Raw genomic sequence first — 13,977 nt, forward strand, 5'->3', positions numbered from 1 at the left:
CCAATTTTTTGGCCTCTAGAGATAAAATGGACTCCATTTTAAGTTTGTGTTTTCTCAAATGTAAATAGGTAGGTCATGTGTCACACACCATGCCCATATGTATTTTAATGTATATTTAACCCCTTAAATATCATTTTATAACAAATAAATTACATGTGACAATTTAACTAGCAATTCATGATTACAAGTATTTAAAATGGGTCATATAAATATAATTCATAACATTTTGCAATTATAATTAATCAATCATTCTTATTTTAATTCTTTCATAAACAATAATCAATTTTAGTAATAAAATATTTTAATTACTAAAATGAATCTTATTTAATCAAATTACAATAAGATACTTATTCTCACTCACAAATATAAATTGTTCAGTTTTAAAGAATTAATTAACTTGTATCAATATACAATTAATTAATTAATCTGTTAAGGAAATTGTCCTATAGGTGTGACCTTAAGCGATCAACTGATCACCACCGTCAAACGACAGTAATGTCAAACTTTAGTTAGCCAATCATTACCGATTAATGTTGATCAGTTGACAATATAATTTGAATCATCCCCTCCGTATTCTTATTATGAGATTTAATTATGGGATCGCACTATTGTTGAGGACACTTACTCCAACAATCTCCCAGTTGTCCGAGACAAGTGTGCGTCACCAATTCTCTTGTCCTATTACATCATCTCCCACGCAATGTAAGGTGTCTTGCAGGTCGTACTTGCATTTGATCATATCTTGAGTGGTTTCCTCGATCTGGAGAGTAACTGTCTGACCGGAATTATCTACCGTGGGTACCTTCCGAGCGTTGCCATGCATTTTAGTTCACTACTCTTCGAGTGGCCTTGAGATTTTTAAATAACCCTGACGAGGGGGTGGACAATTCCTATCGCACTATTCCCTTCGTATAGCCACAGTTCATCATGACCCAAAATGCACTCATTTGACTTCAGTTACGATAGTCGTAGAGCATAAATCAAAGCCAATCAAAAACTGTGCCAACTTGGGCGAATAGTCTCTAGTCAAAAGAATTGACTCATAAGAATACTATAATAGCTCTCGCCACGACCAGGCTTTATGAATTTCCAGAACTCTATAAGCGGTCACTACCCGACAGAGTGTCCTATACAGTCTGTCTATGTGATCGACTAGTCATCCCTTATGACCTTATGGCACTTGAACTGGCCATCAATCGCATCACACTCTAGTCACCTCGAGACGTCACCTCATATAAGTAACTAGGGGCAAATACTATGTTAATCCAGTTCACTTTAATAGGGTTCAATATTGTCTCAACAACCTATTTGGATATAACAAAGTAGTAAATAAATGAGTTTACATAATGAAACTCAAACGATAAATGCGATTATCATATATGAACAAACCAAAAACAAAGTTTTTCATTTCATATCTTATAATCTAATACAAACTTGGCATGCGTTTAAGACCCATGAAAATTACATGTTTGTCATGCTTAGCCTACGATAAAGGCTCGGTTAAAGGGTCAGCAATGTTATCATCTGTCCCACCCTTACAAATCGCTATTTCCTTCTTTTCGATGAAATCTCTAATTACATGAAATTTTCTAAGTATATGTCTAGACTTGTTACTAGACTTGGGCTCATTAGCTTGAAAGATAGCCCCATTATTATCACAGAAGATCGTGATAGGATCTTTGGTGGTAGGAACTATCCTTAGCCCCTCCAAAAATTGCCTAATCCCCACGGCTTCCTTGGCAGCTTCAGATGCTGCAATGTACTCAACCTCCGTTGTAAAATCCGCAATGACCAACTCTTTGAAGCTCTACCAGCTAACCGCACCACCATTAATCATGAAAACAAAGCCAGCCTGGATTTCAAATCATCCCTATCAGTTTGAAAGCTCGAGTCGGTGTAACTCTTCACACTCAGCTCGGAATCTACTCCAAACACCAAGAATGAATCCTTAGTCCTTCTTATGTACTTAAGGATATTCTTGACGGCTATCCAGTGACTTTTACCTGGATTGGCTTGATATCTACTTGTCATGCTCAAAGCATACGATACATCGGGACGAGTGCATATCATGGCATACATGATTGATCCAATGGCGGAAGAATAAGGGATCAATTTCATGCGTTCAACATCTTCAGGTTCTGTGGGTGACTGAGACTTGCTCAATGTAATTCCACTACCCATTGGAATAAAACCCCTCTTGGATTTGTCCATGCTGAAACATTGAAGAACCTTATCAATATAAGACTCTTGACTTAGTGCCAATCTATAGATCCGGATACCTAATATGCGTTGTGCCTCTCCTAAATCTTTCATCTGGAAGTGATTCCCTAACCACCCCTTTACAGAGGTAAGCATTGGTATATCATTACTAATGAGTAGTATGTCATCTACATACAAGATTAGGAATATAACTTTGCTCCCACTAAACTTCATGTATAAACATGGTTCCTCCACACTTCGAGTGAAACCATTCTCTTTTATTACATGATCAAAACGATGATTCCAACTTCTTGATGCTTGCTTAAGACCATAGATGGATCTCTTAAGTTTGCATACCATGTTAGGATTTTTAGGATGTACAAAACCATCAGGTTGTGTCATGTACACTTCCTCCTCTAAATACCCATTTAGGAAGGCGGTTTTGACATCCATTTGCCATATTTCATAATCATGAAATGCAGCAATCGCTAACATAATCCGAATAGATCTAAGCATGGCTACGGGGGCAAAGGTTTCGTCATTGTGTAAACTATGAACTTGGGTGAAACCTTTTAAAACTAACCTCGCTTTGTAGACATCATCATGCCCTTCTATACCATTCTTTACCTTAAATATCTATTTGCATTGAAGAGGTCTTACATCTTTAGGCAAATCAACCAAGTCCCATACTTGGTTCTCATGCATAGAATTTATTTCGGATTGCATGGCCTCTTGCCATAAATTTGAATTTGGACTAAAAATTACAGCTTTTTAGGTTGCGCGATCATCACTTTCCAAAAGTAAGACGTCCAATTCGCCGTCCATCTCGATGATACCCACGTATCTATCGGGTTGGAGACTAACTCTACCTGACCTCCTAGGTTCGGAATGAACAACAACTTGATTAGATGACGAGGGAATATTTTCTTGCGCCTCTTCTCTAGTTTGTGGTTCTTGAACTTCATCAAGTTCAAATTTTCTCCCACTCTGTCTCCTAGAAATGTAATCCAATTCTAGAAAGACAGCCTCATAAGCCACAAACACTTTGTTCTCATGACGGTTGTAGAAGTAATATCCACGAGTGTTCTTTGGATAACCTACAAAGTAACACTTATCAGATTTGGGTGCTAACTTATCGGTAGACTTATTCTTGACAAAAGCATCACAACCCCAAATTTTCATATATGACAAGTTTGGGACTTTTCCCTTCCATATCTTATATGGTGTCTTATCTGCAGCTTTGGTTGGACTTTGGTTTAATGATTTTATTGTCGTCTAAATCGCAAAAACCCCAAAACGAATCTGGTAGATCCGTTTGACTCATCATAGATCGAACCATATCTAGTAGGGTTCGATTTCTCCTTTCGGCAACACCAGGTGTGCCAGGTGGAGTGAGTTGTGATACAATACCATAATCCTTTAAGCGAGAATCGAATTCATTACTAAGATATTCTCCACCACGATCGGATCATAGTGCTTTAATCTTCAAGTTCAATTGGTTCTCTACTTCCTTTTGAAATTCTTTAAATTTTTCAAATGCTTCACTTTTATATTTGATTAAGTAAACATACCCATATCTACTTAAATCATCGGTAAAAGTGATGAAGTAGTCATAATTTCCCCTAGCGGTGATACTCATTGGACCACATACATCGGTATGTATTAGTCCCAATAAATCACTTGCTCGTGTCCCTTTACCACTAAAGGGGGCACGAATCATTTTGCCAAGGAGACAAGATTCGCATATTCCATATGATTGGAAATCAAATGGTCCAATAATTCCAGTCGACACTAGCCTTTTAATGCGTTTCTCATTTATGTGGCCTAGTCGACAATGCCAAATGTACGATTCATTTGGGTCACTTGTTTTGAGTCTTTTTTATTGTATGTTATAGATATCTTTGCTTGATTCGGAAGTTTCAAGAACATAAATGCCATTAATTGAAGTGCCTTGGCCTATGGCCAATTTATTTCTAGAAATTACACAACAATTGTTCTTAATAGCAAAAGAAAAACATTCCATGTCTAACATAATAACGGAAACGATGTTCTTAGATAAAGAAGGTACAAAATAACAATTATGTAAGTACAAATCAAAGCCATTAGCTAAAATAAGTACATAAGTCCCTCTTGAAGTGGTGGCTACCTTAGCTCCATTTCCTAGTCGAAGATCCACATCACCCTTGTTTAGCGTTTCCACATTTCTAAGCCCCTGTAAATGATTACAAAGGTGAGAACCACAACCGGTATCCAATACCCATGTTGAGGTAGAAGTATAATTTATATCAATAACAAAGATTTCGGAAGAAATATTACCAAGTGGAATGTCAAGTCCATCATTGATATCTCCCAAAAATATGGGGCAATTCCTTACCCAACGTCCCAAGCCATGACAATAAAGGCATATATTATTGGTACTCCCACTAGCCATTATATCCCTATGGTTCGAATTAGACCTCTTACTTTTCTTCCTCTTTTTGAACTTTCTTTTCTTGGTTGTAAACCTTTTGCTAAAACTCCCACTAGTTTCATCATTTCTCCTTGCTTCCAAAGACAAGGATCCCATGGTTTTAGTGAGGTTGTCTTCACAAGACTTATCCACTAAGTTGCTAGATGTGATAGGAGGTGAGGAAGTGGTAATGAAGTTAAGACTTCCCTCGAAACCAATGCCAAAATGAATCTCTCTAGTCGTATCAAAGTTGTTTAGTGAGCAAATTTCGTCGAACTATTTGTGACATGATTCAATAGTGATCGGTGTTAATGAGTTAGATGAATCCATTGCGGTAAATGATAACTACAAAACGGATATGAAGGAAATTAACTAACATTTATCGTCATAATACTTGTAAACATTTAGACAAGTATAGCATTTATATAGTGACCTCTACCCAACTAAAATAAATGATTCCGAGACCCAAAATTCATATTAACTTGGATGTGACCCAACGGGCCCTCTACACCTTTACTAATATAACGTGGTGGGTTAACCCTCTTAACCGATTCTACAATTAGAACTCTCGGTCGATGAATTTACATTAAGTTCATCTTTAGCCCGAACCTATTGCGGCTATGGTCGTAAATACCTTCGTTGAGATCAACCAAATTTCGAAGTGTAATAGCTATTTATTACCTCACTTACCCAACGTCAATTGAAAGTACCCCGAAAAATCGTATTGTACCCCTTATGAAATTGCGATTTATGGGTTCCTACTATTTGCTAAGGCTAAGTCTCAATCTTTTAAAAGTGAAGGTCTTGTCAATTTATTATCTATCAATTTTAAGTGAGCTAAAAATCGAATTATCGATAATTATAATTGACATGGTTGAAGAGTCGATATGATATGCATGTGTTATGGCGATTTGGCAATGCATGCAATATATTAAAAGAAATGCAAAGCAAATAATAAATTCCTAGTATGGCCTTCCTAAAATAGAAAATCAAATAATCTATTATAAATTCGGAAACCAACTCCATTGGTCCCTTGAACTTCAAGTGGCACGCCTCCCAACAACACCGTCTTCGTCGGAACGCCTTTCCAAATGACACCTCTTGAAGGAACTCCGGAATTACAAATAATAATAAAATACATAGCTATTCCTATTATACATTTATAATATGAAAAACTAGCAAAAATAAAAGTGATACGAGATCACATTAAATTACAACCGAATCAATATCCCCTTACATTACGGGAAATATTGATTAAAACTAAGGCCATACTAAGATAAAATTACATAAATAAAATATGACATTCATTAATGAAATATGCAGTATTATAATATGTATCTAACATGCCAAGTTATGTGCCAAATCGCTCTATTTAAACTTATATTGTACATATAACCCGGTTTTATGGATATTCGCAATTTTTTAGCTTATTAAAATCGCAAAATAATACTAAAATCAAATTTTAGCTCAAGTTAATTATCCTAAATATCTTAGGACTCAAAAATTATTCATCACTCAATTTTTGAAAATAATTCAACTTGATTTAATATTTATGCTCATATTTGACCCTAAAATCATAACTTTTATGAAATAAATCCAAATTAAATTACAATAATTTTAAATTTTAAATTTTTGAACATTCTGGAATATATCCATGATACTCATAATGTCAAAAATCAAGGTTAAAATTTTCGAATTTATTTCGAGAAAAATATAGTTGCGATTTATCGGTTTTATCTAATAAAATATCTAAAGCATATGAAAATTAATCTAATCAATGTTTGAACTTTATATATGATAAGTGGAATATAAATTCAACCTAAAATAATTTTCTCATGCCATGTAATTCGTTTTAGCTATTTTTGCCAAAATAGTCACTATTTATGTCATTTTTACACTAAAAAATTCATAAATCAAGCAAAATGAATCAATTTGATTTTAAATTTTACACACAGTGAGTAAAATGTGCATGTGACAACATATTAAAATTTCATGGCCTGTTTCAAAGTTTAACTATTTTTAACCATTTTACCTCCATTTATTCCATTTTTATCACATAAAAATCATAAATCATGCAAAATCAATCAAATTTATACGAAATTTTACATACAATAAGTAAAATATGCATCTGAGGTCATATAAAAATTTCAAGGTCGGAAACTAAGTCTAACTATTTTTAGCATTTTAAATACCATTTTACTCCTTAAAATGTAATAAAATCACTAAAAATCATTAAAATGAGCGATAATATACCATAAATCGTCAAAATGACCTAAATACATTTTAGGACCAGAATATATAACATGCAAAATGATTTCGTGACATTATCTAATAATTCACGAATTTTTAGTTTTATTTAAGTTACTAATAACTCGGAAAAACTATAAATCGATTATGCATGCCACATCCTATGCACTGATACCAATTGTTAGGTTCATATACCTATTATTAGATATTCCTAAAAGTGATCTAATTAACATTTTAATTTAGTCATTAAGGATCTAGTGCATGCATCACAAAATAATGAAATAAAGAAAGAAAAACAATGTTCCTTACATTGTGCTGGTTCGAATTTTGGGTACAAGCAAGGACTCCTTCCTTAACGTGTTTTTGAGCTATGATGTATTTTAATGCATATTTAACCCTTTAGATATTATTTTATAACAAATAAATTACATGTGACAATTTAACTAGTAATTCATGATTACAAGTATTTAAAATGGGGGTCATATAAATATAATTCATAACATTTTGCAATTATAATTAATCGATCATTCTTATTTTAATTGTTTGATAAACAATAATCAACTTTAGTAATAAAATCTTTTAATTACTAAAATGAATCTTATTTAATCAAATTACAATAAGATACTTATTCTCACTCACAAATATAAATTATTTAATTTTAAGGAATTAATTAACTTGTATCAATATATAATTAATTAATTAATTAATCTGTTAAGGAAATCGTCCTATAGGTGTGACCTTAAGGGATCAACTGATCACCACCGGCAAACGATAGTAATGTCAAACTCTAGTTAGCAAATCATTACCGATTAGTGTTGATCAGTTGACAATATAATTTGAATCATCCCCTCCGTATTCTTATTATGAGATTTAATTATATGATCGCACTATTGTTGATGACACTTACTCCAACAATCTCCCACTTGTCCGAGACAAGTGTGCGTCACCAATTCTCTTGTCCTATTACATCATCTCCCACTCAATGCAAGGTGTCTTGCAGGTCATACTTGCATTTGATCATATCTTGAGTGGTATCCTCGATCTGGAGAGTAACTGTCTGACCGGAATTATCTACCGTGGATACCTTCCGAGCATGGCCACGCATTTCAGTTCACTACTCCTCGAGTGGCCTTGGGATTTTAAAATAACCCTGACAAGGGGGTGGACAATTCCCATCGCACTATTTCCTTCGTATAGCCACAGTTCATCATGACCCAAAATGCACCCATTTGACTTCAGTTACGATAGTCGTAGAGCATAAATCAAAGCCAATTAGAAACTGTGCCAACTTGGGCGAATAGTCTCTAGTCAAAATAATTGACTCATACGAATACTATAGTAGCTCTCGCCATGACCAGCCTTTATGAATTCCCAGAACTATATAAGCGGTCACTGCCCGACAGAGTGTCCCATACAGTCTGTCTATGTGATCGACTAGTCATCCCTTATGACCCTATAGCACTTGAACTTGCCACCAGTCGCATCACACTCTAGTCACCTCGAGACGTCACCTTATATAAGTAACTAGGAGCGAATACTATGTTAATCCGGTTCACTTTAATAGGGTTCAATATTGTCTGAACAACCTATTTGGATATAACAAAGTAGTAAATAAATGAGTTTACATAATTAAACTCAAACGATAAATGCGATTATCATATATGAACAAACCAAAAACAAAGTTTTTCATTTCATATCTTATAATCTAGGGTTTTTTTATAACTGCTACCACAAGTAACTCATTTTTTACCAACTGCTACCAACATAATTTTTTTTTAAAAACTGCTACCAAAATTGTTGGTTCGGTTTAATACTAACTACCCAATGAGGACGAAGCTCCTATCTGCGCGTGAAAAGACCATAACACCCTTATTTACACTCCCTCACTCATGCCATCCTATTACCCAAAGTTTATCCCTCTTTTAACCTAAACATAAACAAAAACGTTTATACTTCCACAATTGCTCCCAATCAAAATCAGGAAAATCATTTACTTTTCTTCCCCAAATCGGCTAATCCCAGATTATTTAGGGTTTACATCAAATCTAAAGAAGCAAATGTGTTCCAATCTCAGGTACGTTGTTAAATTCTTCCCCAAATTCCAGATTATCGCGGATTATTTAGGGTTTGTAGTTTTGTCATTTTTAATTTTAATGTCTATTGGATTCACCTTTGTTTAATTTCATTTTGTTTTAATTTCATTGTTTATACTGGGGATTGGGGATTCTGAAAACCTCATTGTTTATTCACATTGTTTATTAGATTGCTTCTCTGTCTTATTTTTATATTCTTAAAGCTTATTGATTTTCTAAATAAGGTTATTCAATAATCCTTCTTTCTAGGAACTTCATATCTGCATTTTGTTTAATAATCAATAATTTTTGCACTTTTTAGGTTTAATTTGTGTTTGACTCAGTGTTGTATGTGTACTTTGTAGGAATGCACCTCCTTTTAATGTAGATGTCAGGCTTCATGTTGGTGGACGGTTTGAGAGACATAATGGGATAAGTGAGTATATTGGGGGGAATCTTATATTGATGGCTGATATTCCAAGCAATAAGTTGACTTATTGTATGTTAGTAAATGAAGCAAAAAAAGTAGTTGGGGATGATGTGAGCATCTTTATATGGTATAAAAGACATGGGATGTCTATGACTGTTGGGAGGACCATTATATTGGGTGATAGTGATATGCATGCTTTGTTAAAGTCCAGGGATAAGGATAACAAGTTAGATTGCTTTGTCACTTTAAGGGTTATGCCTTTTGCTTATCCCACTGCCACTTCATCAAAACCTTCATCAAAACCCTATCCCACTGCCACTTCATCAAAACCTGGCCCTTTAAAAAAGCCATCCTTTACAGTAAAGCCCAATCCCATCCCAATAACAAACAGTCCAAGGCATCAAAGGCCCACTGCTTTTAATGAAACTGAAGTTATCACCCCTCTTGACATACCAGCATTACAAGTTATTCACCCAAAGCCTTCAAAAATCCCATTTAGGAGACCTGTGTTTAGTGGATCTGGTGTTGAGCAGCCTGAGGTTGGTGGATCTTTTTTTGAGCAGCCTGAGCTTGGTGGATCTGCTGTTGAGGAGCCTGAGGTTGGTGGAGCTGGTGTTGAGCAGCCTGAGGTTGGTGGAGCTTATGATGGTGTTTCTGAGGTGGATAGATCTGGTTGTGGTGAGAAGGGTAAGAAGCAAGTGAATAAGAAGGGTAAGAAACAGGTCGGTGGTAAGAAGCAGGTTAGTGGTAAGAAGCAGGTGGCTGTTAAAAATAAGGGTAAGAAGCAAGTTGTTGGCAAGAAACAAGGTAAGGGTTCAAATAAAAAGGCTACTGGAAAGAAGGTGTTTGTAGAGGAAGAAGAGGTTGATGCCTCAGGTGAAGAAAGTGATGAGGAGTCTGACCTAGCAGATTCAGATTTTGTGGCTGATGAGGAGGATTTTGTAGCTGAAGATCTGTTTGAAAGCAGAGAAGGGGAGGAAGGAAACAACAAGAGCAATACTGACTTTCTAGAGGAATTAGAAGAAGATTTGGAGTTGTCTGATGATTTGAGAAGTCTTGAGGGTTCAGATGATGAGGGAGATGGTGGTAGAGTCTTTAACCCTGACACTGATTTCAAGGAAAATGTGCATTTAGAGGTTGGATTGAAGTTCTCTTCTGCTGATATACTCAGGCAAGCTTTGAGAGCACATGCTATTGAGAACAGGTATGAGTACTATTTTTTACATAATGGTGGAGCAAAGGTGACAGCTTATTGCAAATACAAATGCAAATGCCCATGGGACACGGTCAGAAGTAAGATTAGGTGTGTTTGTAAAAAGTCTTTATGTCCATTTAGGTTTTATGCCACTGGAACAAATAATAGGGAGTTCATAGTAATTAGGTCAATGAATCTGACTCACAAGTGCTCATTTAAAGGTGTCAATAGTAAGGTTTCTTCTGAGTATTTGGCTGGGAAGTACCTTGAGGAGTGGAGGGAAAACCCTGGTTGGGAATTGGATAAGTTTGTGAAAAATGTTGCAAGAACTTTGGGAGTCAAAATTAGTTATCACCAGGCTTGGTTAACTAGGGCTAGGGCCAGATTGATGATAAATGGTGATGGTGCTGAAGAATATGGTAGGGTGTGGGAATATGCTAATGCATTGAGGACCTATAATCCAGGTTCCACAGTTATTGTTGTTGTGGATAATGTGGAAAATCCACCCCCTATCTTTCAGAGGATGTATGTGTGCTTTAAGGCTTGTAAAGTTGGATTCTTGGCTGGTTGTAGGCCTGTGATTGGGGTTAATGGTTGCCATCTTAAGGGCTCATACCCAGGAATGATTTTAGTTGCTGTGGGTATGGATGCTAACAATAACATATATCCTGTGGCATGGGCTGTGGTAGAGGTAGAAAATAATGAAAGTTGGACTTGGTTTTTGACCCTACTGATGGAAGATCTGGAGAAAGTTGATGGTGAAGGACTGACTATTATGTCAGACAGGCAAAAGGTATGTCCCTCATTCTTATATATCCTATACCTTTTATGGGGTTTCATGTTATATTAGAAAGTTGGTTTTCATGTTATATTAGAAACTTTACACTTTTAACATTTGAACTGATACATTTTATGGGGTGAACAGGGTTTATTAGAGGCTTTGAATAGGGTCACTCCAAAGGCTGAAATTAGATTCTGTGTGAGGCATATATGGGCTAATTTTAAGCTTCAGTGGCCTGGTGGATTGTTCAAGGAGTCATTCGGAGGGCAAAGAACAACTTCAGAGGTTGAGTTTAAAAGAGAGTTGGCTGGAATCAAGTTCCTGAATGTTGATGCATATACATATCTGAATGCAATACCACCCAAGCACTGGTCAAGACATGCATTCCCAACAACTAGCAAGTCTAATCTGTTGTTGAATAACATGTGTGAGTCCTTCAATGCAGTTTTAAAACCTGTAAGAGATAAGCCTATCATCAGTCTAATGGAATGGATAAGAAGATATGTCATGAAGAGACATTATGAGAAAAGGATGGGAATTCAAAGCTATGTGGATAGATTGATGCCATTTGTGACAAAGTATTTGAAGTGGGTGGAAAATGAAACAAGATTCTGCTTCTCTATTCCCTCTTTCAGTGGTGAGTTTGAGGTTGACCATAGAGGAAAGCAGAAAGCTGTGAACCTAGCTTTAAAAACATGTAGTTGTAAGAGTTGGCAGCTAACTGGCATTCCATGTCCACATGCAACTTTTTGCATAAGAGAGCAAAGGGACGAGGTGCTTGACTATGTTGATGAGTTTTATACCAAAGAGACATATCTCAAAGCCTTTCAAAGACCCTATAGCAAAAGCCATGCTGGTTATGAAGATTGGGAGAACGTTGACCTCACACCCCCTGCACCACCACCATATAAGAAGCTACCTGGAAGGCCTAAACTGAAAAAGAGGAGAAGAGAAGCAGGGGAAGGGAGCAGTGGACAAACAAAGAGACTGAAGCAGACTAAGACATGTAGCAAATGTGGAATGAATGGCCATAACATGAAGACTTGTAAAAATCCTCCCATGATAACAGTGAAGGAGAAGGTGGCAGTCACAAGGGGAAAGAGTAAATCAGCTTGGAGTGCTAAGGTGAGAGAGGGGGTTGCAAGAAGGAAGGCCAAGAAGGCACATGATCTTTGCAGTGGTGCAAGGACTATCTGGCCCTTCAATCAGTCAGCCACAACCTTTTCAAGAGAGTCAGGCTAGTGTCAACAATGCTCCATCTAATGCTCCACCTACTGGAAATCCAAGGAGAAAGCTAGGTTTTGAGGATTAGTAATGTGTTATATTTTGAGGAACAATTATGTCAAGTGTTTAATGTTCTTTAACTTATGTTTGTAAGACAATTTTTCTTATGTTTGTAAGACAATTTCTTCTTTTCTTAAGTAATTTGAAGACCATTTGTTCAACTCATTCTTGCTGTCATTTTTTGTTTGTTGGTGTTACTGTTGGTGTTGCAGATCAGAGATATGCAAAAGAAGAATTGGTTGTTGTGTGTTGTGAAATTCTGTCAAATTTCATCAAATTTGACAGTCAATTTCTGCCAGTTTTTTTGAATGTAACCTGTCAGTTTTTATCAATTTTTCCTGGTCAATTTCAGCAGTGTATGACAAAATGCTTTAGAAAAAAATAAGGTACATGATTAGGATTAGAAATGGAGAACATTTTCATTGATAGGTTCAGATCATACATGGGAAAATGGCTCAAATGTTAAACTTGAAAATCATTTGAGCTACAAAACCTATCAACTAAAATACATTATCCATGCCTCTTACAAGCTTAGATTTGAGACACAATGCTCATTACAAGAACTAAAAGGCAAACAACAACAACCAAACTGAACAATGGTCTGCAACTTTTCCTCCCGATATCTTCATTGTCCACATTCACATCTTCATATGCCTTAATTTGCCTTAGTAGGATATTGGCTTCCCTAAGCTTCTTATTTTGCTCTTGCAGATGAGCAACCTCACCCTTACTCATCATCAATTCACCCTTCAGAACATCCTTCTCCAACATCAACTGATTTATTGTATTTTTCTGCCACTCCATTTGCAATTCATCATACCAACTAAAAAATCCACACCCACGACTGGATTCTGGGTTTGAAAACATGCACTTGAGGAACCTACGCCCTGGGTTGTCTTGTGTCCAAGACCTGAGTAGAGCAACTGGCACCCCACAACGACACTTAATTGCCCTGAAGTTTCTGTCACCATTGCCAACATTTGACATTGCTACAAATCTAGAAAACGAAAAAAAAATTAAGAACCCTAATTTGAGAATATACTTTGGGTATATCAAATGGAGGAAGAAAAATGATGAGATATTAAAATTACCTGAAATTGATGATGAAAAAGCCTAGAATATGAAGTGGAATCAGTTTAAATGAATAAAGAGAGAGAGGGTGAGTGAGAATGAGACTTGAAATTGTGAAATTGAAGATGAATGGAATGAAGGAATGAATTAGGAAGATATAAGGAGGGGTAAGGGCATTAGAGGTAGGGAAAATAGAACTTAAGTTTAGAATTTGAAATGGATGGCTGAGATCATCTCTATTTACGTCCT

The 13,977-nt window shown here is 36.0% G+C and overlaps 1 protein-coding gene across 1 annotated transcript; it reads right to left on the bottom strand.

Moving 5' to 3' along the window:
• Positions 1-13,188: 13,188 nt before the first annotated feature.
• Positions 13,189-13,644, bottom strand: LOC141651408 (uncharacterized). Its single transcript, XM_074459123.1, has one exon. It carries the CDS (start codon positions 13,642-13,644, stop codon positions 13,189-13,191), a length of 456 nt encoding a protein of 151 aa, XP_074315224.1.
• Between the last annotated feature and the right edge of the window lie 333 nt (positions 13,645-13,977).

The sequence above is a fragment of the Silene latifolia genome, chromosome 4 (assembly GCF_048544455.1).
Source record: "Silene latifolia isolate original U9 population chromosome 4, ASM4854445v1, whole genome shotgun sequence".
Lineage (NCBI taxonomy): Eukaryota > Viridiplantae > Streptophyta > Magnoliopsida > Caryophyllales > Caryophyllaceae > Silene > Silene latifolia.